This window comes from Salvelinus namaycush, chromosome 25, assembly GCF_016432855.1.
Source record: "Salvelinus namaycush isolate Seneca chromosome 25, SaNama_1.0, whole genome shotgun sequence".
In the NCBI taxonomy this organism is placed as follows: domain Eukaryota; kingdom Metazoa; phylum Chordata; class Actinopteri; order Salmoniformes; family Salmonidae; genus Salvelinus; species Salvelinus namaycush.
This window is the reverse complement of record NC_052331.1, coordinates 32,117,022-32,138,152: the sequence shown is the minus strand read 5'-3', so window position 1 is coordinate 32,138,152 and position 21,131 is coordinate 32,117,022. Positions and strand designations below refer to the sequence as shown.

Genomic DNA, 21,131 nt, shown 5'->3' with positions numbered 1-21,131 from the left:
CATTTTTTAGTAAGTAAGTAACAAATTATTAAACAGCAGCAGTAAAATAACAATAGTGAGGATATATACAGGGGGTACCAGTACAGAGTCAATGTGCGGGGGCACCGATTAGTCGAGGTTATTGAGGTAATATGTACATGTAGGTAGAGTTAAAGTGACCATGCATAGATAATAAACAGAGAGTATCAGCAGCATAAAAGAGGGGTCTGGGTAGCCCTTTGATTAGCTGTTCAGGAGTCTTATGACTTGGGGGTAGAAGCTGTTAAGAAGCCTTTAGGACCTAGATTTGGCGCTCCGGTACCACTTGCGGTGCAGTAGCAAAGAGAAAAGTCTATGACTAGGGTGGCTGGATAGGTCCAGACCTTCCACAGCAGGCAGTCCCCCGTCAGATCCAGAGAGAGGGAAAGGACCCGAACTCGACGACGAAGCCGCTGCTGGAGTCAGCACAGCCGTCGCAGACACAGGCAATCCCAGCGATGAAGGCGCAAGTAGATCAGGCACCAGTGCGGCAAAGCTATTCCTTATGTCAATCTGCTCCAAACCTCTCGCAGACACTCCAGTCCGCTTATCAGTATACCGCTGCCATCGGTTTCCGTGACTTGTGACATTGGACCAGCGCTGATTCGAACAATCCTCTTGCTGTTCTCCGTCTACTCCACTACAGGATGGAGGAGGAGAAGCAGATAGAGACGACTTCCTGGGCAGGCAAGTTCCAGGTAGCACAGGCCATTCAGATAGGGACAGATAACAAGGCGGGGAAACATCCATCAGGCCCGAGCGGCGTCCAGCCACAGGAGTTGAGAATGAGAAAGTTCCAGTTTTCCCCATAAATTTGCGCAGAATTTAAATTTGCTTGATAAGGTTAGCCACCTCATTCCTGTAATCCTCTGCAAACAAACAATTGCCGCATTGGAACTCCGGATTATCAATATTGTCCCGGACAAGACTCCAGGCGAAGCGGGCTCCATTGCAACCTAGCTAGCCAACTAGCTGGTAGCAGGTGTTGACAAAAACACTTACGAACAAAATAAAAATAAAATAAAACAGGCCGAAAAAAAACAGGTTGAGGCGCAGGAGGTATCCGAGTTTGTGACAGGGATGATCATGCTGTTTAATCAGCTTCTTGATATACCACACCTGTGAGGTGGATGGATTATCTTGGCAAAGGAGAAATGCTCACTAACTGGGATGTAAACAAATGTGTGCACAACATTTGAGAGAAATAAGCTTTTTGTGCGTATGGAACATTTCTGGTATCAGCTCATGAAACATGGGACCAACACTACATGTTGCAGTTATATTTTTATTCAGTATAGTTGATGACCACTGCAGTATAACATGCTCATTCCCATTCTATAGACGACTTATACTTTGAAACTAATTTATTAATCACACTTTGCATTAAATGTTGCAGATAGTCACTTAAAAGAGAAAAAGCCTTTGAAATGAAAAGCTGAATGACTTAACAGTATTGTAGTTATGAAACAGTCGGCAAGTCACCGGCCAGCCGCAAGGCAAAGGCATTGTCCTGTTAAGAGGGCTTCTCGCTCCAGCGCACAGGAGTTCTCCGCCTTTGTGATCCTCTTTGAACACAATCTACCCAATTTGTCTGCTGCTTATTTATTGAGTCGGCATGTGTAAGGAAATTGGTTGGGAAGCTGGCAAAGCTCAGGCAACACAGGGATGGGCTTACATTTTCAAAAGATTCTTCTCTAGGACTTTTAAAGGATTTGTCTTTTGGACATGGTTGGATATAAGGAATAGATGACTATCATACTTCATTATTACAGAAATGCTTCTTTGCTGACGCCGAGTTCTCAAGTCCCTGTACTGCTCAGCAGGGGGTTGTCCAGAGCAGTTTCCACGGTTACCGGATGGACGTCTGGGCCGTTGGACCTGACCATGTCCCCGACATGTTTCCAGACAGGATGGAGGGGGTTAGAAGGAGTGTGGTGCACACTCCAGATGTGAGGGACAGTTAAGAGAATTCGGTTCCCTTTGGGTTTCTCCAGTTTCATCTAATGTACAGGTCCACTCACTGCCCCACCCTCGTGTATCCCAAGGTGCCTTTCCTCCTTGGGTCTTGTCCAACTGTCCTGTGCAAGTTCGTTTTCTCTTTACAAGTGGGAACCTCCATCGAAGTCACTCAGAACAGTCCCAATTTAAGTCATTTCAGTCCTCAGTTTATGAAATGACTCTAGGTGTTTTCATTTCATGAATGGTATTTCAAGTAAGAGTCTCAAGACTTATGGTAGTTTTTATGCAAACAGACAAAATACAGCCTACACACTGTACGGCTTTGTTTGCGAGGCTGTAATCCCACCATGATCATGAGCACTATTGGGGATTCTTTAAGGTTGGAAAAGCTAACGAACCAACCCTGTCACTGTCTTTATAGTATTTTGGGGGAACTAAAAATACATTTGTTTTGAAGGCATAAGCCTTGGTAGCGTGTCAACAAACTGCAATGGTAATTAGTGAATGTTCCAGTGTTGACAGACGATACTAGACTGCTACTATTCCAGATGTTTCTGTCTTTTTCTGAATGGTTCCTGTTGTGGCCATTTTAATCACCGAGGGCCGGGGGGGGAATTTAAAGAACCAACTCTTTGTAAAGTATTACATGAAATACTGATGAGGAGAATACGGTATAATTGAGAATACGGTTATATTTAGCCCTAAAGTATTTGTGAATGTCAGTTGGGTGCCAATTACAGACAGTATTGGGGGGAAAAAAGCTTTCAGAAGATCGTTAGTCACACGGTCGATCTAGTATTCCCTAAAAAGTCCTAACCTTGACACTGATTACATATGGATCGAAGAGAGGGATGGGTACAAAGAGAGACAGCGCGGGTCAGAGACAAAAAGAGAGGACAGAGGCTGCTCTCCGTCATCTCAGTTGACCCTCTCTAAAGTAAACCGAGTGAAAGACAGATGTTGTTCTCCCATCTGGGTGTGCGCGCGTGTTCTTTCCCTTCCAGCACTCCCTGACTTTTACCAGGAGTTTAGGTTTCGGCCTAGGGGTCACAGCCTTCCCATTCCAAGCCCATGGAGAGGAGGCGGAGTGCAGAACCTGTCGCCAGGAATAAAAGGGGAGTCTGCTGAAGGGGTGCAGGCACCGCTGAGAGCCGGAGCATTGTTACGGCTCGCCGGCAGGACAGTGAGGTCTGTGGAGTCAGAACCATCAGTGCAGTTTGTGGCCAGCAGCGCGACAGGCCGGGTGTTACTGGCACCCTTTTAACAGCAGGATGGAACAGCACCAAATGCTCTTTAAAGAGCTCCAGTATCCCCCACTCGCTATTCACTTACAGCGCCAGCAGCTGTGCAGCTGTGCAGCCGTGCAGCCTCACCCTCCCCCCCCCTTCTGTTTGCATATATATGTGTGCTAATGTACGTGTGTGGGTCTTAAAGTATCACTGCAACAGTGTGTGTCTCCTGGTTTGGATGGGTCCCTCAGGGCCACTACAATGAAACTAGATGCTCATATGGGTTTGGCAGGTGAAGAAGCGAGAGAATGAGAGTGAGAGACAGCAAGAGTGCTAGAAAGGAAGTAGAGTGGATAGGGGATTGAACCATTATTTCCCCTCTCTCAGCAGGTGGGAGGGAATTAGAGGAAGTCCTTCTCCACGCTTAGACCCATCCTCTTCATCTTAACACTATGTTTCCTGTGGAGTCTATAAGCTCTTAAACAGAATAACGGACACTACATTTCCTGTGGAGTCTATAAACTCCAACAGAATAATGGACAGAGTATAGTATGAGGGCTGCACAACAGGAAAGAACACCAGGGCCTTGTAACCCCATAAAGGCCTTACATTTGGTGCAGAGGGTTGCCTGCATACCATAGACCACCCGTTGACAGTGCTTTGTGTGATCACATAAAAACAAAGAAATACACACACCATCAGCCACCTTACAAAGCGACAAAAGGGTCAACGTATTTATTAACAAGTTGCAGATGACAAAGTCTCGATTTCATATAATATATAAAAAGAAACAGTAACACTTGTGATTTCATCTGTAACGACCTTGCCAGTGATTGATTGTGTTAGGGTAAGGTGATGACTGATTTTGACCTCGCTCGTTGGATGATATGGTGAGGTTTCCTGTATGATGTTATTGTCGTCTCCAGTTCTAATAATGACATTCTGCCTACAGACCAGGCTGGTGTCAATTCCTGCCCAATCCAGGATGCACATAATTTATTTTTTATTAATGAAAAAAATCTATTTAAGCTGTCTATATTTGATATGGAATTGACTCCAACCCTGTAAACGCAGCCTGTGTGGGCCTCGCCAGGGGTGTAGTGCATTGGTGAGCTGTTCTTAATACCCTAGCAGTGAAAGTCCTATGCAGGGTTCCATTTCTGAAAGATTGTTATCTAGGTTGGAGGGAAGGGATCAAAGTCTGCATTTACACAGGCAGCCCAATTGTGATCTTTTCCATTAATTGGTCTTTTGACCAATCAAATCTTTTCACAAGACAAATTAGTGGAACAAATATCAGAATTGGGCTGCCTGTGTAAAAGCAGGCTACTTTCCCCTAACTAATTTGAAGGGCCTGGATAGGTATTGTAACACCAATATGGTAGGAGGCTAGGTTAAGATTCCTCCATATTGTTTTATTTTCCCATCGTGAACAGAAGTGAGAAAGTTTTGTTGAGGGAGCCCAGCAACAGAGAGCAGTGACGCCTCTCTGAAACTGGTTAGTGTTCATTACAGCACACAAAGGAAAACTATTTAAAACCTTTCGCAATAGAACACAAATTAGCATTTGGAATTTGAAGTCCAGTCAGTCTCAACGTTTTTGTATGTTTTCTTCTATTTCTCAAATTAACACAACCCTAATAATACCTTACTAATGGACAGGAGGATAAGTGGATACAGGTGTACAGTGAGTATGCACCTCCATGAAAACAATAAAGTCAAAAACAATTATTATTATAATTTTTTTAATTAAGCAACAGCCAAAATGTCATCCAAAAAGGTAGAAAGAACTAAAAACTCCCCATCACCATATAAAGCTGATTATGGCTTTCAGTTTAAGTGTAGTTGATGAGGGAAGCAGCGGGGGAGGCTGTAACCATAGCGTGGTCTCTCATCTTGTAATACTGAGCCACCGGAGCAACACTTAAATACTGATCCGTTAGCGCTTGAACTGTAACAACTAACCAAATGGGCCTTTCACTGAGAAACATTGGACCAGTAAGCTTTCACATTGTAATACCAATTTGGGTTTAATATCACAAACCAAACAGGATAAAACTGAAATATGGTTTAATATTGTAATACGACTTACTGCAATCTGACTGAAATATTGGAATACTTGGGTTTTTATTGAAATACTGGACAAGTGGCAAATTATTCTGAACACTTGAGTGTGAACAGGAACACTATTCCCAGACCAGTGGTTCTCTCTCTCTCTGTAATACTGGTCTGTTGGGGCGTCATCTTGTGATACTTTGTCATGTTCATTAGAGCACACAAAGGAAAACATAAAAAAAAACATTTCATAATACAACACAAAAATCTGACTGAAATATTGGCCATAAATGATAATACTGACTTTGACTTGGGCTTATATTAAAGCCATACTGGAAATACTAGGGTCTCAGCCCAGGTTTGAGGGATATCCACTCAACAACTAATAACACAGTGAGTCATTGAGGAAGCACATCGTGGCGAACTGGAACAAGGAAAGGATAATGCACCAATTCTCAGCCTATTTATAAATAAATTAAACCTAAATAAAATAATCCAGGCCTCTTGTCTTTCTGGATATTAACATCTGTAATAATAATCTCAAAATGCAGGGCAGCCTCAAAAAGGCCTGCTGATATGGAAGCGATAAGGGGGAGAGACAAAGGTTTAAAAAAAGGCCTTGTGTGGGTCTGAGGTGGGATATGTACTGTATGCTGATGCCCGGATGGAGGGAGGCTCGCCAATGCCCGGATGGAGGGTGGCTCGCCAATGCCCGGATGGGGGGAGGCTCGCCAATGCCCGGATGGGGGGAGGCTCGCCAATGCCCGGATGGGGGGTTGCTGCAGCTTGTTAAAAAGCATGGTAATAATCTTTGATATTTACATTGTTTTGTGAATACATTCAGGCAGTACAGGGAGAGGGCATCTGTTCCCCCCTTTGTAACGAGGTACGTACGTTTGGCACTGCTGTAACCATCTGTCCCTCTCTTCTGCAGATTGTCCGACTCTACAGCTGTCCGTCAGGCCTTCCATCCTCTGCCATCCATCATCATCCTCTTCCATATCACTTGTTCGTTCATGTGATTTTCAGGGGTATTGAAACGGTAAACGCGGTTGTCGGATCGTCCGTTGACTGTCCTGAAGACGTCCGATCCAGGCCTATGTTTCTCCTGACACAGGAGCCTCTGGGTCAGAAGGCACGTATGTGCGTCTCTCCACTGAGCCGTCCGTTTAAATCTTCTCTTCATAAAAACTTAGGCAGTATGCAGACCACCAGGGTCTGGGTTCCCCCACCCCCCCAGGTTAATTCCCAGAATCCTCTGTTCTGTGGTTCTTTTGGAAAAAGGCAAAGCTCTGGGACAGTTAGACTCAAATGCCGTTGGTCAGGTCCGTGATGACGTTGGCCTTCACCAGCTTGCGGAGGAACTCCTTCTCCTTGGATATGTTGTGTGTCCAGGACTGTGGAGATGAAGGGGAACAAGATGAGAAACAAGAAGATTGTCAAAGATCAGTGGGGGTCAGGGTCAAAGACAAGAACTGAGTCTCAACAATCTATGAAGGAAATGTTTTGTTTTCTAATCCTGACAACAAGGGATGAAAACAGCCTTCAACGCTCTACGTCAAACCATTTATACTTTCAACTGGTTTTAAGAGCATTGTCATATGTAGTAATGTCTGCATTGTTTTCTCTAGTTAATATGGAGTCAAAGTGAGTTTGATGCAATTAAAGCCTTTAAGGCTGGGAAAACTCCAGTGCTGGATGGCATACCATCCCTATATACTCAGAGGACCATTTATAGCATGTTTTAACCACTCCTATATAAACGGTAGATTATCAGACACGCAACACGGTGGTCTGATTTCATTATTACTGAAACAGGATCCAAGTGGTAAATATAAAGACCTAGTCCATTTAAAAAATTGGAGGCCTCTTACAATTCAGTGTTGTGATGCAAAAATTCTAGCTAAATGTTTGGCGCATAGAATTAAAAAGGTTTTGTCAGATAATATTCATCCTAATCAGACAGGTTTTTTACATGGACGATACATTGGAGATAATATAAGACTGGAAGTACTGGAAACAATAGAATACTATGAAATATCGGGGAAACCAGGTCTGGTTTTGAAAAGGCTTTTGATAAAGAACGAATGGAGTTTATACAAAGATGCCTTGAATATTTCAATTTTTGAGAATCTCTTATAAAATGGGTTAAAGTAGGTGTAAAATAGTAAATAATGTCTACATCTCATAACCTGTCAAGAGGAGTAAAACAAGGTTGCCACTATCGGCATATCTATTTATTATTGCCATCGAAATGTTAGCTGTTAAAATTAGATCCAACATATTAAGGGACTAGAAATCCAGGGCTTAAAAACAAAGGTGTCATTGTACACTGATGATTCAAGTTCTTTTAAAACCACAATTATAATCCCTCCACAGCCTCATATAGGAGTTAGATACTTGTTCTAACCTCTCTGGATAACTGTACTATATTATGTATTGGATCACAAAATAATTCAACTTTTGGATTACTGTGTAGTTTACAAATAAAATGGCCTGACGGGGTTGTGGACATACTCGGTATACATATCCCGAAAGAAAGAAATTCTCACTCCAATACATTTTAATAGAAAGTTGGCAAAAATAGATACGATCTTGCTACCACCACCCTTATTAACTCTTTAGTCATATCACAGTTTACCTATTTGCTTATGGTTTTGTCTACACCTAGCAACCTGCTTTTTAATTTTTTTTGCAAAAAATATTCACATTTTATGGAATGGCAAGCCAGACAAAATTAAAAGGGCCTATTTATATAATGAATATGAATTCAGAGGGTAGAAATGATTAAATATTAAAGCATTAGACCTCTCACTAAAGGCATCAGTCACACAAAAGTTATACTTAAATCCAAAATGGTTCTCCAGTAAATTAGTAAGAATGTCTCAACCCATGTTCAAGAATGGCCATTTTCCCATTATTCAGATTACAACCACTCACTTTCGGTTATTTGAAAATGAAATAATCTCCAAAATATAATTATTTTTAAACAAGCCATAGAAAGTTGGTTGCACTTTCAGTTTAATCCACCTGAAAACACAAAACAAATATTGTGGTTAAACTCAAAGACTAATTGATAAATACAATTTGTAAAAAAGTATTTTAGAAAAAAAACCTAAAAAGTATAATTTTTGTAAATTATATCATAAATAGGACTGGTGGAGTTATGTCATTCAGACATATGGAAATGTCTGCTCTACCCAAATTTACAACCAACTAATTGCAGCATTACCACAAAAATGGAAGAGGCAAGTGGAAGGGGGAAAAAGTAAGGAACTTGTCTGTCTGCCCTACATTAACTTCTCTTGGGTAGGGGGCAACATTCGGAATTTTGGATGAAAAGCATGCCCAAATTAAACTGCCAGCTACTCATCCCCAGAAGATAAGATATGCATATTATTAGTAGATTTGGATAGAAAACACCAGCTACTCATCCCCAGAAGATAAGATATGCATATTATTAGTAGATTTGGATAGAAAACACTCAGAATCATGTCTGTGAATATAACAGAACTTATTTAGCAGGCGAAACCCCGAGGACAATCCATTCAGATTTTTTTTCTTTTTTTTGAGGTCACTCTTTTCAATGAGTTTTCATTGGGAAACCAGATTTCTAAAGGGACCTTCTTGCAGTTCCTACCGCTTCCACTGGATGTCAACAGTCTTTAGAAATTGGTTGAGGTTATTCCTTTGTGTAATGAAGAAATACAGCCATCTTGAAGGAGGGTCACTCGAAGTGTCCTGTTTGTTAGAAGCGCGTGACAAGAAAGCTAGCTACAGTTGGTTTTAATCCTGTATTGAACACAGATCATCCGGTCTTCAATTTTATCGATTATTTACGTAAAAAAATACCTAAAGTTGTATTACAAAAGTAGTTTGACATTTTTTGGCAAAGTTTACAGGTAACCTTTGAGATATTTTGTAGTCACGTTTCACAATTTGGAACCGGTGTTTTTCTGGATCAAACGTGCCAAATAAATGGACATTTTGGATATATATCAACGGAATTAACCTCTTGACACTAGGGGGGCGCCATTTCGACTTTGTAAAAATTCGTTCCCAAATTAAACTGCCTCGTACTCAATTCTTGCTCGTACAATATGCATATTATTGTTACTATTGGATAGAAAACACTCTCTAGTTTCTAAAACCGTTTGAATTATTTCTCTGAGTGAAACAGAACTCATTCTGCAGCACATTTCCTGTCAGGAAGTGAGATTTCTGAAATCGAGGTCCCTGTTCTGGGGTCAGTTTATAAGTCCCCATGCAAGCTATGGGGCTACATGCACTGCATACGCCTTCCTCTAGATGTCAGTAAGCGGTGAGAATTTGAATGGAGTGGATTGCACCATCTGGGGCCCTATATAAGACCGTGGAACGGAAGTACCGTTCTTTTCAACGGGGCGCCTGGCGCAAGAGGGACATGACAATGGCGTCCTGCAAAGCTTTCGTTTTAGCAGTTCTATATCTCCGGTCATGTTTTTATTCGTTATAGTTGTTAAAGACATCATAAGGTAGTTAATTTAAACCGACTTATAGCAGTTTATATCCGCCTCCCACGCCTCCCGGGTGGCGCAGTGGTCTAGGGCACTGCATCGCAGTGCTAGCTGCGCCACCAGAGTCTCTGGGTTCGCGCCCAGGCTGGGCTGGGTTCGCGCCCAGGCTCTGTCGCAGCCGGCCGCAACCGGGAGGTCCGTGGGGCGACGCACAATTGGCATAGCGTCGTCCGGGTTAGGGAGGGTTTGGCCGGTAGGGATAACCTTGTCTCAGTATGTAAAATGTAATTTTAAAAAATTACAATAAAAAAAAAGTAAAATGTAATAAAATGTATGCACTCTACTGTAAGTCGCTCTGGATAAGAGCGTCTGCTAAATTACTAAAATGTAAAATGTAAAAATATCAGTTTATTGCAATTTTCTGGGATTTCTTTGTGACGCGCTATCACCAGTTGGACACCTTACCGGCACATAGCTAACGTTAGCGGCTATTTCGACAGGACAAGAGGACATCTTTCAACCAAAAGACGATTGTTCTGGAGAAAGGACACCTTGCCCAAGATTCTGATGGAAGCTCAGCAAATAGTAAGCAGTCTTTATGCTGTTAATTCGTACTTATGTTGACAAATGTCAAATAATAATTCCGCCATGAATTATGGTGCGGTCTCGCTTTAGCGCACGCTGTATTGCGCAGTAACGTTAATTTTAAAAATCTAACACAGCGATTGCATTAAGAACTAATTTGTCTTTCATTTGCTGTCCAACCTGTATTTTTTAGTCAAGTTTATGATTATTTATTGATTAGAATAGGTGCCTCTCCAAAGATTTCTCCCGACATTTTCTGGGCAGCTTGGCAACTTTTCTCATTGTATAACCACGATTTGTGCCGCTAAATATGCACATTTTTGAACAAACTCTATATGCATTGTGTAATATGATGTTATAGGACTGTCATCTGAAGAATTCTGAGAAGGTTAGTGAAAAAATTAATATATTTTGGTGGTTTATACGTTATCGCTATTTTTGGCTTGAATCAATGCTGTTGTGATGTTTGCTATTGTGGTAAGCTAATATAACGCTATATTGTGTTTTCGCTGTAAAACACTTAAATCTGAAATATTGTCTGGATTCACAAGATCTGTGTCTTTCATTTGCTGTACGCTGTGTATTTTTAAGAAATGTTTTATGATGAGTAATTAGGTAATACACGATGGTCTCTGTAGTTATTCTAGTCGCTTTGGTGAGAGTTGTGATGGTGGCTGCAATGGTAAACTATGATTTATACCTGAAATATGCACATTTTTCTAACAAAACATATGCTATACAATAAATATGTTATCAGACTGTCATCTGATGAAGTTGTTTCTTGGTTAGTGGCTATTTATATCTTTATTTGGTCGAATTTGTGATAGCTACTGATGGAGTAAAAAACTGGTGGAGTAAAAGAAAAGTGGTGTATTTTGCTAACGTGGTTAGCTAATAGATTTACATATTGTGTCTTCCCTGTAAAACATTTAAAAAATCAGAAATGATGGCTGGATTCACAAGATGTGCATCTTTCATCTGGTGTCTTGGACTTGTGATTTAATGATATTTAGATGCTAGTATTTACTTGTGACGCTATGCTAGTCAGCTTTTTTACTGATGGGGGTGCTCCCGGATCCGGGTTTGGGAGGAATTAGAGGTTAATCGAACAAAATGACTATTTGTGATGTTTATGGGACATATTGGAGTGCCAACAACAGAAGCTCGTTAAAGGTAAGGCATGAATTATATTTTTATTTCTGCGTTTTGTGTCGCGCCTGCAGGGTTGAAATATGCTTCTCTCTCTTTGTTTACAATGGTGCTATACTCAGATAATTGGGACAAATAAAAATATATACCAGTTTCATTTAAGGACCAAAAAATTGATGGCTGTGCCAAAAAAATTACAAAATAGTTGGGAATGGATGGTGTTAAGAGATAGATGGGAGGGGTTGAATGGAGCTGAAGGGTGGGACTAATAACAAGATAACAAATGTAAAACATACAGGGTCTATAAAATGTATATAGGTTAAGGAACTTTTGTGAAATAGCACAGTTACAAATAGAAATCAAACTGGATGGACATCAGAAATAGAGGAAGGACTAAAAACAAACAAAATATAACTATTGTAAAATAGATTGTGTCTGTAAAACGTATATAAGATGTATAAACTGAAGGTAGAAGCCTAAGTGTTATTGTTTACTCCAATCGGGGGAAGGGTGGTAGGGTTTGCGGGGAATAATAAAGGTATATTCCCCCCAAAAAAGTGTGTATGAATGAATGAATGGAGCGAGATATATATATATCCCAAAAATATATGGGGGATTGGAAATGATGCAGACAATTACATTGATGGAAGCATCAATCTATCCGCAATATTAAAGCTGATCCACCCCCCAATTATTTATTTTTTTAAAGTGAGTTTGTAGTGAGAGTGTGTGTGTCTGTTTGTTTGTGTGAGAGTGGAGCCACATTGGGTCAGTTTCCTTCCCCACTGTGCTCCGGGCCCGCAATCTGGTCGACAGTGTGTAACCAGAGTCCGGTATTCCTGTGGGAGGCTCTGGGGCCTAAGAGTGGGAGGACCTGGCTGGGTTGGGCCCCAGAGCCCTGCCTGGGTCCTGGCTGTGGGGCCGAGCCTCTCCTGAGAGCCACTGGCCTGTCTGGATTGGCCTGGCCCTGACTCTGTGACGGATCACACTCATACACAGAACCACACGGATCCATGGCTAGGGTTTCACTGCTTTACTACAGGGAGCAGGGCCGGGAGTGCCATGTGAGCAGTAACACCAGGGTGTGTGTGTGTGTCTTCAGGCCTTGCGGTCTGGGATGACGAGCTAGGTCAGACAGAGGATGACGCGTTAACAACCACCCTCTCTCTTTAACATGCTGGCATCTCCAGAACACATACGAATGGTGTGTACAAACATACTGAACAGTGTGGCATTCTACATTCACTCCTGTTCGGTCCCTTCACACCAAGCTACAGAAAGTTGAAGCACCTGGATCCATCCTGAGTTTAAGCAGAGTAGCCCTGTTTTAGGAGGGGACTGGTTCAAGTCCGACAGTGAGTAAGGATACTACTGCATCTCAGCACCCCCTGAGAGGTGACCTCAGCATATTACCACCAGAGGAAGGACATGACATGAGGGAGCGGAAGTCTTTCAGTGTTCCAATGACGATAGACCTACTAGATGAGGTTTCCATTGATTACATGACAAGAGTTCACTGGGAGTTCAGACAAAGGTTATCATTCTGAGTTCATACGTCAGCTGCCCTCTGTGACACCTGGCATAATAGAACACTGAGGCAGTCGGGAGTGGAGGATTAAAAAGCTCCATCTTGGGGTCATTTATTTGGTCCTAGTTGGAAGGGAGGAGGGGGATGAGAGAGCCAATCAAAAAATGCACAGAAAATGGAATCACACCCTCAGTAGCCTAATAGGTCTAGGGGGGAGCCAATATAGTCTCTCTAATCTACACTTTCCTGAAAACAGTACGGTGGGTTTGTCTACTGAGAATGCATTTTCACCTTTCCAGTTCTTTGACACGGGTAGACAAGGAGAGGAAACACCACTCCATGACCCATTTCCAGTGGATTTGAACGCAACAAAAACAGGCACCTCTTTGATGGCGGACATCTTGACCGTCTCGTAGTAGTGCAAGGGCGCGTGGGGCGTGTTCATGTCGTAGCCGAAGCCAGCCACCGCCACCTCGTCACAGTTATGCAGGGCCATCGTTATGGCGACCGTACCCAGGGTTGGAATGTTCTGAAGAGAGAAAAGCACAAAAAGGTGGCCATGTCACTTCTTTATAGTGTGTCGTACAGCCAGCTGCCAAAATAAAGGAAAGTCTTAAGGAAATGAGGGATACAAAGTATATTAAAAACAGGTGCTTCCACACAGGTGTGGTTCTTCAGTTAATTAAGTAATTTACATCACATCATGCTTAGGGTCACATATAAAAACGCTCAGTTACCCACGATTTTTGCTACCATTATTTGTGTGACTGTCCTTGTCTATCAGTGTTTTGTTACAGGTCCTGTGTTGTGGATCCCAGGAAGAGAGGAACCAAATGAACAAACAAGCCATGGCTAGAAGAGATCTCAGTTTTGAAAGAGGGGTCTCAAAGGAGCATTGGGGGGGGGGTGCAATTGCGGTGCCTCCGGAGGCATGTAGAGGCCAAATGCTGCACGGCCAATGCAGACGTCGGGATTGACCATGCAGCGCCTTTCAGTCACCAAACCTCAACCCAATTTGAACACGGGAAAATGGAAAATTCTGGAGCGGCGCCTGAGACACCATTTTCCAACAAAACACCAAATTATGGAATTTCTCAAGGAAGAAAAGTGTCACATCCCTTCAATAGAGTTCCAGACACTTGTAGAATCTATGCCAAGGCGCTTTGAAGGTGTTCTGGTGGCTTGTGATGGCCCAACGCCCTATTAAGACACTATGTTGGTGTTTCCTTTATTTTGGCATTTACCTGTATATTGTATCTTATGTTGGGGTGCATTATAGTAACAAAGCATTATTATTAGGGGAGATGAGAGTGTGTAAACAAGCCAACACCCTTTCCTCTAACAGTAGTATGTAGTAAAAGCAAGCATTGAAAATGCAATAAAAACTGAAAATGTCTATATTAACGTCATCTTCCTTTACCGCCAGTCTGTGACAGGTATGCACCACCCTCCCTTCCCTCCCTGTCCTCGTGTTCATGGCTTTGTCCTGGGCCGGAGTTGTTAACTCGTCCTGAGCTGAGAGTGATTAACAATTTGCTTAAACAGACGCACCCGCACAATGACACAGCGGTTTGAGAGGGCAGAACTCCACTTCCTCAAACCCTAGGGCCTAATGGGGAGGAGATGGGGGGGGCTCTAAATCATTACCTTGATTTTGAAGCCCTAAGGGTAGGTGTAGCTTAAGCCCCCCTGCTGTGTGAGCCCGCAAACACACATATCATACAAACACACCGCACTAATCAGGGGAAAGACAGGCGGGCATTTTAGGGGAAGGATGTGTCAGGCTGTATCCCGCCTTGATCGGTATTATATGAGACAACTCCCCCCAACACCAGGGCAACCCACATGTTCCACACATGTTCCTCCTGTAACCAAAGTTCAGCCAGGGGTGTCCTGGTGGTCGCCCCTTCAGGGTAGAAGGCTGTACACACTCCTTGTACCCCTTCCCATCCTTCTAATGCCTGTTGAAGCATGTTCCCTACCCCCTGCACTCCTATGTAGAACTTCATCAGCCTCTCAAGCCAGTCTGCTGCATAGTTCCAGTCCAGGAGGGGTGACAGCATCTGCTGGTCTTTATCTAACCTATTCCCTTTGATCAACCAGCCATAGTCCTAGTAACTCAGGTAAGTGGCCTCATGAAGCCAATCAATGCGTTTGATTGATTAGTTACGTGCCAAGGGGAGAAGAAAAGCAGCAGAGCCTGTGGCAGTCCAGAATCTACAGTCTCATCTGATAACCCCCTCAAAACCAAAATGAGGAGTTAATGAGGTAATACGTCCAAAGCTTCAATTTCCCTCCATAAATCTCTCCTTTTCATCGAGAGCAGGGGTCTGCAACGTGTGGCTCTGGAGCCTTATGTGGCTCTTTAGCTACCCCTTTGTGGCTCCATGACAAACTATTCAACACAATTTTGTTTCCTTTAGTTTGAAATGCAGTCAGATGCGCCCAATGTCTCTGTCTCGCTTCGCTCTCTGAATCATGAGGTTCATCCAATGCAGCTACTAGAGCACAAGGTTTTTGTAAACATTTGAAGAAATGTCTCTTCCTGTCACTTGGGTTCCCGACCCTTGATCTAGAGAGATGTTTGCAGAGTTGTTTTAACGATTTAATTTCCTGTGATGGCATGGCAAGGTGCTGCCTTGCTAGTGGCAGCGAGGTTTGAGTTTCGGGCCTGAAGTGTGTCAAACACACTTTGGTTATGACCATGCAGTCGGTCGTCAACTCCCGGGCTGCATATGGGTTGTGTACCGTTTCGTAGCATGTGTGTGAGAATGTGTTAATGTTTGAAAGAAGGATTGTGCCTCTGTCAGGGTGTGCATTCTTGAACTTAATATACATGGGTGTGAGTAAGAGTCTATGCACTCTTGTAGGGAAAGGGGGATACCTAGTCAGTTGTACAACTGAATGCATTCAACTGAATGTGTCTTCCGCATTTAACCCAACCCCTCTTTATTCAGAGTGGTGTGTGGGGCTCTCTTAATCGACATCCTCGCCTTCGGTGCCCGGGAACAGTGGGTTAACTGCCTTGCTCAGGGGCAGAACGACAGATTTTTACCTCTTCAGCTCAGGGATTCGATCCAGCAACCTTTCGGTTACTGGCCCAACGCTCCTAACTGCCAGGCTACCTGCCGCCCCAGGTACTGCATGCGTGAATGCATGTCTGCATATGTGTTTGCATGTAGACTGCAAACCGAGTTTATCCACCATAAACCAGGTAACGGACATCATACTTTCCTCAAACGTCTATATAGCACCATACATGGGTTCTGCCAACATTCTGATGGTTCATCTCAGAACATTCCAATGCAGAAATTGTTTGATACATTTATATTTCTATCCAACTAGAGCGGGTTTCTGTCTGAGTGTCACTCACCCCTTTCCCCATGAGGCCGTTGTTGAGTGGCAGGCCGATGAACTGGAAGGCAGCCTCCTGGATGAAGTAGGGGTTGAGGATGCGCATCTCTGTGGGCTCCTTCGGGACGTAACGGGCCACTGACTTCCAGAAGCCCTCTGTACCACGCTAAGAGAGAGGGAGAAAAGCGGAGTTTGTGAGTTTCAGCAGGCATTGAAAGTAACAATTTTCATTAAATTGATCATTTTGGGGGTAAAAAGAGTACTTCTAAGTATGAGATAGACAGAGATTTAAACAAAGAGATTATCTTCAATAACATTGACATAGAACCACAGGTCACGTCGCCAGGAAGGCCCACCTCCAAACTGTCTCCCTACATTGATTGGGAGAATGGCTCTGAGCCTTGGGGGTAACATGGAGGAAGGCCAATCCCGGTCATTAAATGTCACCCTTTTTACCTACCAAGAGAGTTCTCAGGGATTATTCCCACGGATGTGTACGTCGAGACCCAAACTGACACCAAAAATGCTAATCAAAGATCTTCATTGGACTTCATTGGCAGATTTCATTATCGTAAGGGACCTTAACAAAAGTAATCTGAGGACCGTGCTCCAGAATTAGTATCAACACATTGGCTATCCAACTCGCGGAAACTCCATGCTTGACCACTGCTACACTTATTTTCAACACAGGTATAAGGCCCTCCTGCTGTCCTCCTTTCGGCAAATCTGACCATGACTCCATTTTGCTCCTTGCCGCCTACAAAGACTCAAGAGGGAAGTTCCGGCTGTCAGGTCTGTACAATGCTGGTCAGACCAATCAGAATACATGCTCCAAGACTGTTTTGATCACGTGGACTGCAACATGTTCCGGGTCGCCTCTGGTGAGAACATCAATGAATACTCCAACTCAGTTACCGGATTCATAAAAAAAGACATAGGATGTGATACCAATGGCATCTTTCAATTTTTTTCCGCCCCAAATCAAAAAATGTGGCTTGATGGCAGCCTTGTTGGGAAACTGAAGGAGAGACATGCTGCTTATAAACAGGGCAAGATGAGCAGGGACAATAATATGGTTACACAGCACAAATACAACCTACGCACATTGATCAAGATAGCGAGACATCCCTTTAGGGACAAAGTGGAGGAACAATTCAGCGGGTTGGACACGAGGCGTATGTGGCACGGCTTCTAAGTATCACGGATTACAAAAAAAAGCCAGCCATGTCGTGGACACCAATGCTGCCCTACTGGACGAGCTACAGTAAACACCTTTTTCTCACACTTCAAGCATATGACTGAGCTGCTGAGGAGTGTCCCTGAGGACAACGAGGGCTACATTCTTACGATCTCCACGGAGTACGTTTGTAAGTCATTCAAGCGTGTTCATCCTCGTAAGGCTGCCGGCTCATTGTCTGACTTCATATGCTCCAGAATGCCAAAACATACTTCACTCAAGGTACATGGTACATCTAAAGCCAGAATATTAACATTCAAATCTGATTCATACATTTTTTTTTTAAATATCTTCCAAATCCACAATAATATTTTATAACGTTAGCCAAGTAGCTACGGCTAGCCTTAGTCCTCTGTATGTCAACATCCCTCATCAGGCATTATCAGGCGTGATGTCCCACAAATTACAGTAGCTTTCTGACACAAACACTGGCTGACACACTTGCCTGCCTGCTTGCCTGACTGACTACCTGGCACACAGCCAAAGGGGTCAGCAGATGTAAATGGGAATCACCTGTTCAAATAGTCCTGCCCTGCCGCCTTTGATATTGGGAGGAGTGGGAAGGGGGGGGGGGGGTAATGAGAGAGGCAGTTGGGTGGTTTTGAGCAGCGTGTTTTCAACCAGGGGCCTCCGCCCCCTCGGCAAGCCATGGCAGGAAAACCTAATCTCTCCTGTCAACATACTGCTTGTGTTTGGGGATCTGTTTGGCAGGAAGCGCTGCAGAAGCTGTAAGTAATGCTTTTTATTGTGGAGAGCAGGGACGGTGCCGACTCGAATGCACAGTACAGACAAGAGTGTCATGTATGACGTAGGAGTCAGACAAATGAGTAATAAGAGAAAGTGGTTCAGAAAGATACATCCAAGAGGACAGCTAATTAGCAGGTAACAGCACTGCTTGTCAATGCACACTGATCATTTCCAATGAAGCTACCTAGGCCTATAACATCAAATGAGATACAGGTTTCCATATCGAATGAAGTTCTATCACTCAGAAGCCAGAGAACAGTCTCTGAATAGGCCCCTGGGGGACAGGAAGTGATTTCCCCTGCGCTGTGACCCTTGGACCAGTCAGTCAGGAGAAACTCAACTGATGGTCCGTTTGAAAAGACAAAACAGGAAGCTGCAGATTGATCCTGTCCTACTCGCTCACACGCCATACTAAACCTGAGTCAACCATACTTACACACAGATGAATGTGTGTGTACATACACGCGGACGCACACACTGGGGTGAGCAGGAGTGTGTATGGCTTGTTGGGCGATGGCAGTGAGGAAATGGCTGTTTCCCTTCTCTCACGGCAGGTTTATGGTTAAATTAGTCTGGATTATTAGATTGAAGTGTGTGCACGAGGCTGTGCCCTGACGCTGGCACCTGTTAAAACAGCCCTTAATTGGAGAGGTTGTTTGCATAGCAGGGAGAGAGAATGGGAGTACGTTTAAGATTTCTCATCCAGACAAGGGCCTCAGATCTGGCCAAACTACCTCAGTTCCACCAGTGTTGACCTTGGTTTAACAGGTGACCATTTTTCAACACCTGACAAAGGCTCATCAATTCCTCTTCCACAGCAGCCACAAGTGTACGTACTCATTGTGGTGTTTGTATTGCAAAACAATTTCCATGGCAAAAAGCAGACCAAACTCTTGGGTCCAAGGTTATTATAGTTGTGATTTTCTATTTGTTTTCAGATTTTTATTTGATATTCAGTTTCAGTTCGTTTTCAGACTTGATTCACTAGTTTCTATTCAGTTTCAGTTTAAAAAAAAATCATTTAGTTTCAGTTTTTGTTTTAAGTGTTAGGGACAGAATGTAGGGAGGCATAGGAGGCTAGGAACGATTTACACTACAATGATCTACACCTGCTCGTCAAACATCTCATTCTAAAATCATGGGCATTAATATGGAGTTGGTCCCCCCTTTGCAACTATAACAGCCTCCACTCTTCTGGGAAGGCTTTCCACTAGATGTTGGAACATTGCTGCGGAGACATGCTTCCATTCAACCACAAGAGCCTTAATGAGTTCAGGCACTGATGTTGGGTGATTAAGCCTGGCTCGCAGATGGCGTTCCAATTCATCCCAAAAGTGTTCGATAGGGTTGAGGTCAGGGCTCTGTGCAGGCCAGTCAAGTTCTTCTACACCGATCAACAAACCATTTCTGTATGGACCTCGCTTTGTGCACAGGGGCATTGTCATGCTGAAACAGGAACTTCCCCAAACTGTTGCCACAAAGTTGGAAGCACAGAATCGTCTAGAATGTCACTAAGCTGTAGCATTAACCTCTTTGGGCTGCAGGGGCAGTATTGAGTAGCCTGGATAAAAGGTGCCCATTTCAAACGGCCTCGTACTCAATTCTTGCTCGTACAATATGCATATTATTATTACTATTGGATAGAAAACACTCTAGTTTCTAAAACCGTTTGAATTATATCTGTGAGTAAAACAGAACTCATTTTGCAGCAAACTTCCTGACAGGAAGTGGAAAATCTGAAATCGATGCTCTATTCTAGGCCCTGCCTATAAATGTCCTTGATATTTATTAGAATACATACACTTCATACGTCTTCCACTAGATGTCGACAGGCAGTGAGAGAAGAAATTGAGTGTATAACTTGATCTGGGGTCGAATAAAAGCTCTTTGTATGACGTGTCACCAGTTTCCTGTTTTCTGGAGAGCGCGTGAAGGGACCTGGTTTTGCCTTCTGATAAGCTGTCGTTATAGATGACTAATATCTCCGGCTTTGATTTTATTTGATACAAGTGACAATATCATCGCAAAGTATGTTTTTTCAATATAGTTTTATTAGATTATTGAAATTTTTTCGGGACGTTAGGCGTGTTGCTTTGTCTGCGTATGTTCAGGAAGGAGAGCTTCGCGCCACTTTGCTAGCTTTCCGTGCTAATTGACTGGAGAAGAGGACATTCTAAATCCAAACAACGATTGTTCTGGACAAAGGACCCCTTGTACAACATTCTGATGGAAGATCAGCAAAAGTAGGACCCATTTTATGATGCTATTTCATATATCTGTCGAACATGTTGTACTAGTAGTTTGCGCCCAGAGTTTGGGCACTCTCTCGCTATAACTAAGCTGAATGTCGTAATGAAGTTATTTTTAGAATTCTAACACGGCGATTGCATTAAGAACTAGTGTATCTATCATTTCCTATACAACATGTATTTTTTAGTAATGTTTATGAATAGTTATTTGGTCAGAATATGTGGGTGTCAGAAGAATATCCGGACGTTGTGGGAAAAAGATGCTACGTTAGCACAATGTATAACCACTGATTTCAGCTCTAAATATGCAAATTTTCGAACAAAACATAAGTGTATGTATAACCTGATGTTATAGGACTGTCATCTGATGAAGCTTATCAAGGTTAGTCAAAAATTATATATCTTTTGCTGGTTTGTTACGATCGCTAACTTTTGCTGCTGGGGAATGGCTTGTGTTTCTGGCTATTGTGGTAAGCTAATATAATGCTATATTGTGTTTTCGCTGTAAAACACTTAAGAAATCGG

General features: G+C 43.0%; 2 protein-coding genes across 6 annotated transcripts in view; both read right to left on the bottom strand.

The window, feature by feature from the left end:
• LOC120019894 (artemin-like) overlaps window positions 1-1,904 on the bottom strand; it is a 38,492-nt gene extending 36,588 nt beyond the window's left edge. The window contains exon 1 of the mRNA XM_038963305.1: window positions 1,832-1,904. Within this exon, the coding sequence (XP_038819233.1) occupies window positions 1,832-1,904 (73 nt within the window). The remainder of the gene's footprint in view (window positions 1-1,831) is intronic.
• Window positions 1,905-3,909: 2,005 nt separating this feature from the next.
• The window catches only part of LOC120020500 (CMP-N-acetylneuraminate-beta-1,4-galactoside alpha-2,3-sialyltransferase-like), an 84,174-nt gene continuing 66,952 nt past the window's right edge, over window positions 3,910-21,131 (bottom strand). For 3 of the 5 annotated variants that reach the window (XM_038964201.1, XM_038964202.1, XM_038964204.1), the window contains 3 exons: window positions 16,393-16,539; window positions 13,311-13,548; window positions 3,910-6,658 (listed from right to left, as the gene is read on the bottom strand). In XM_038964201.1, coding sequence (XP_038820129.1) covers window positions 6,444-6,658; window positions 13,311-13,548; window positions 16,393-16,539 — 600 coding nt within the window. In that variant the 3' untranslated portion in view covers window positions 3,910-6,443. The remainder of the gene's footprint in view (window positions 6,659-13,310; window positions 13,549-16,392; window positions 16,540-21,131) is intronic. The other 2 variants (XM_038964203.1, XM_038964205.1) reach the window with 1 other exon arrangement.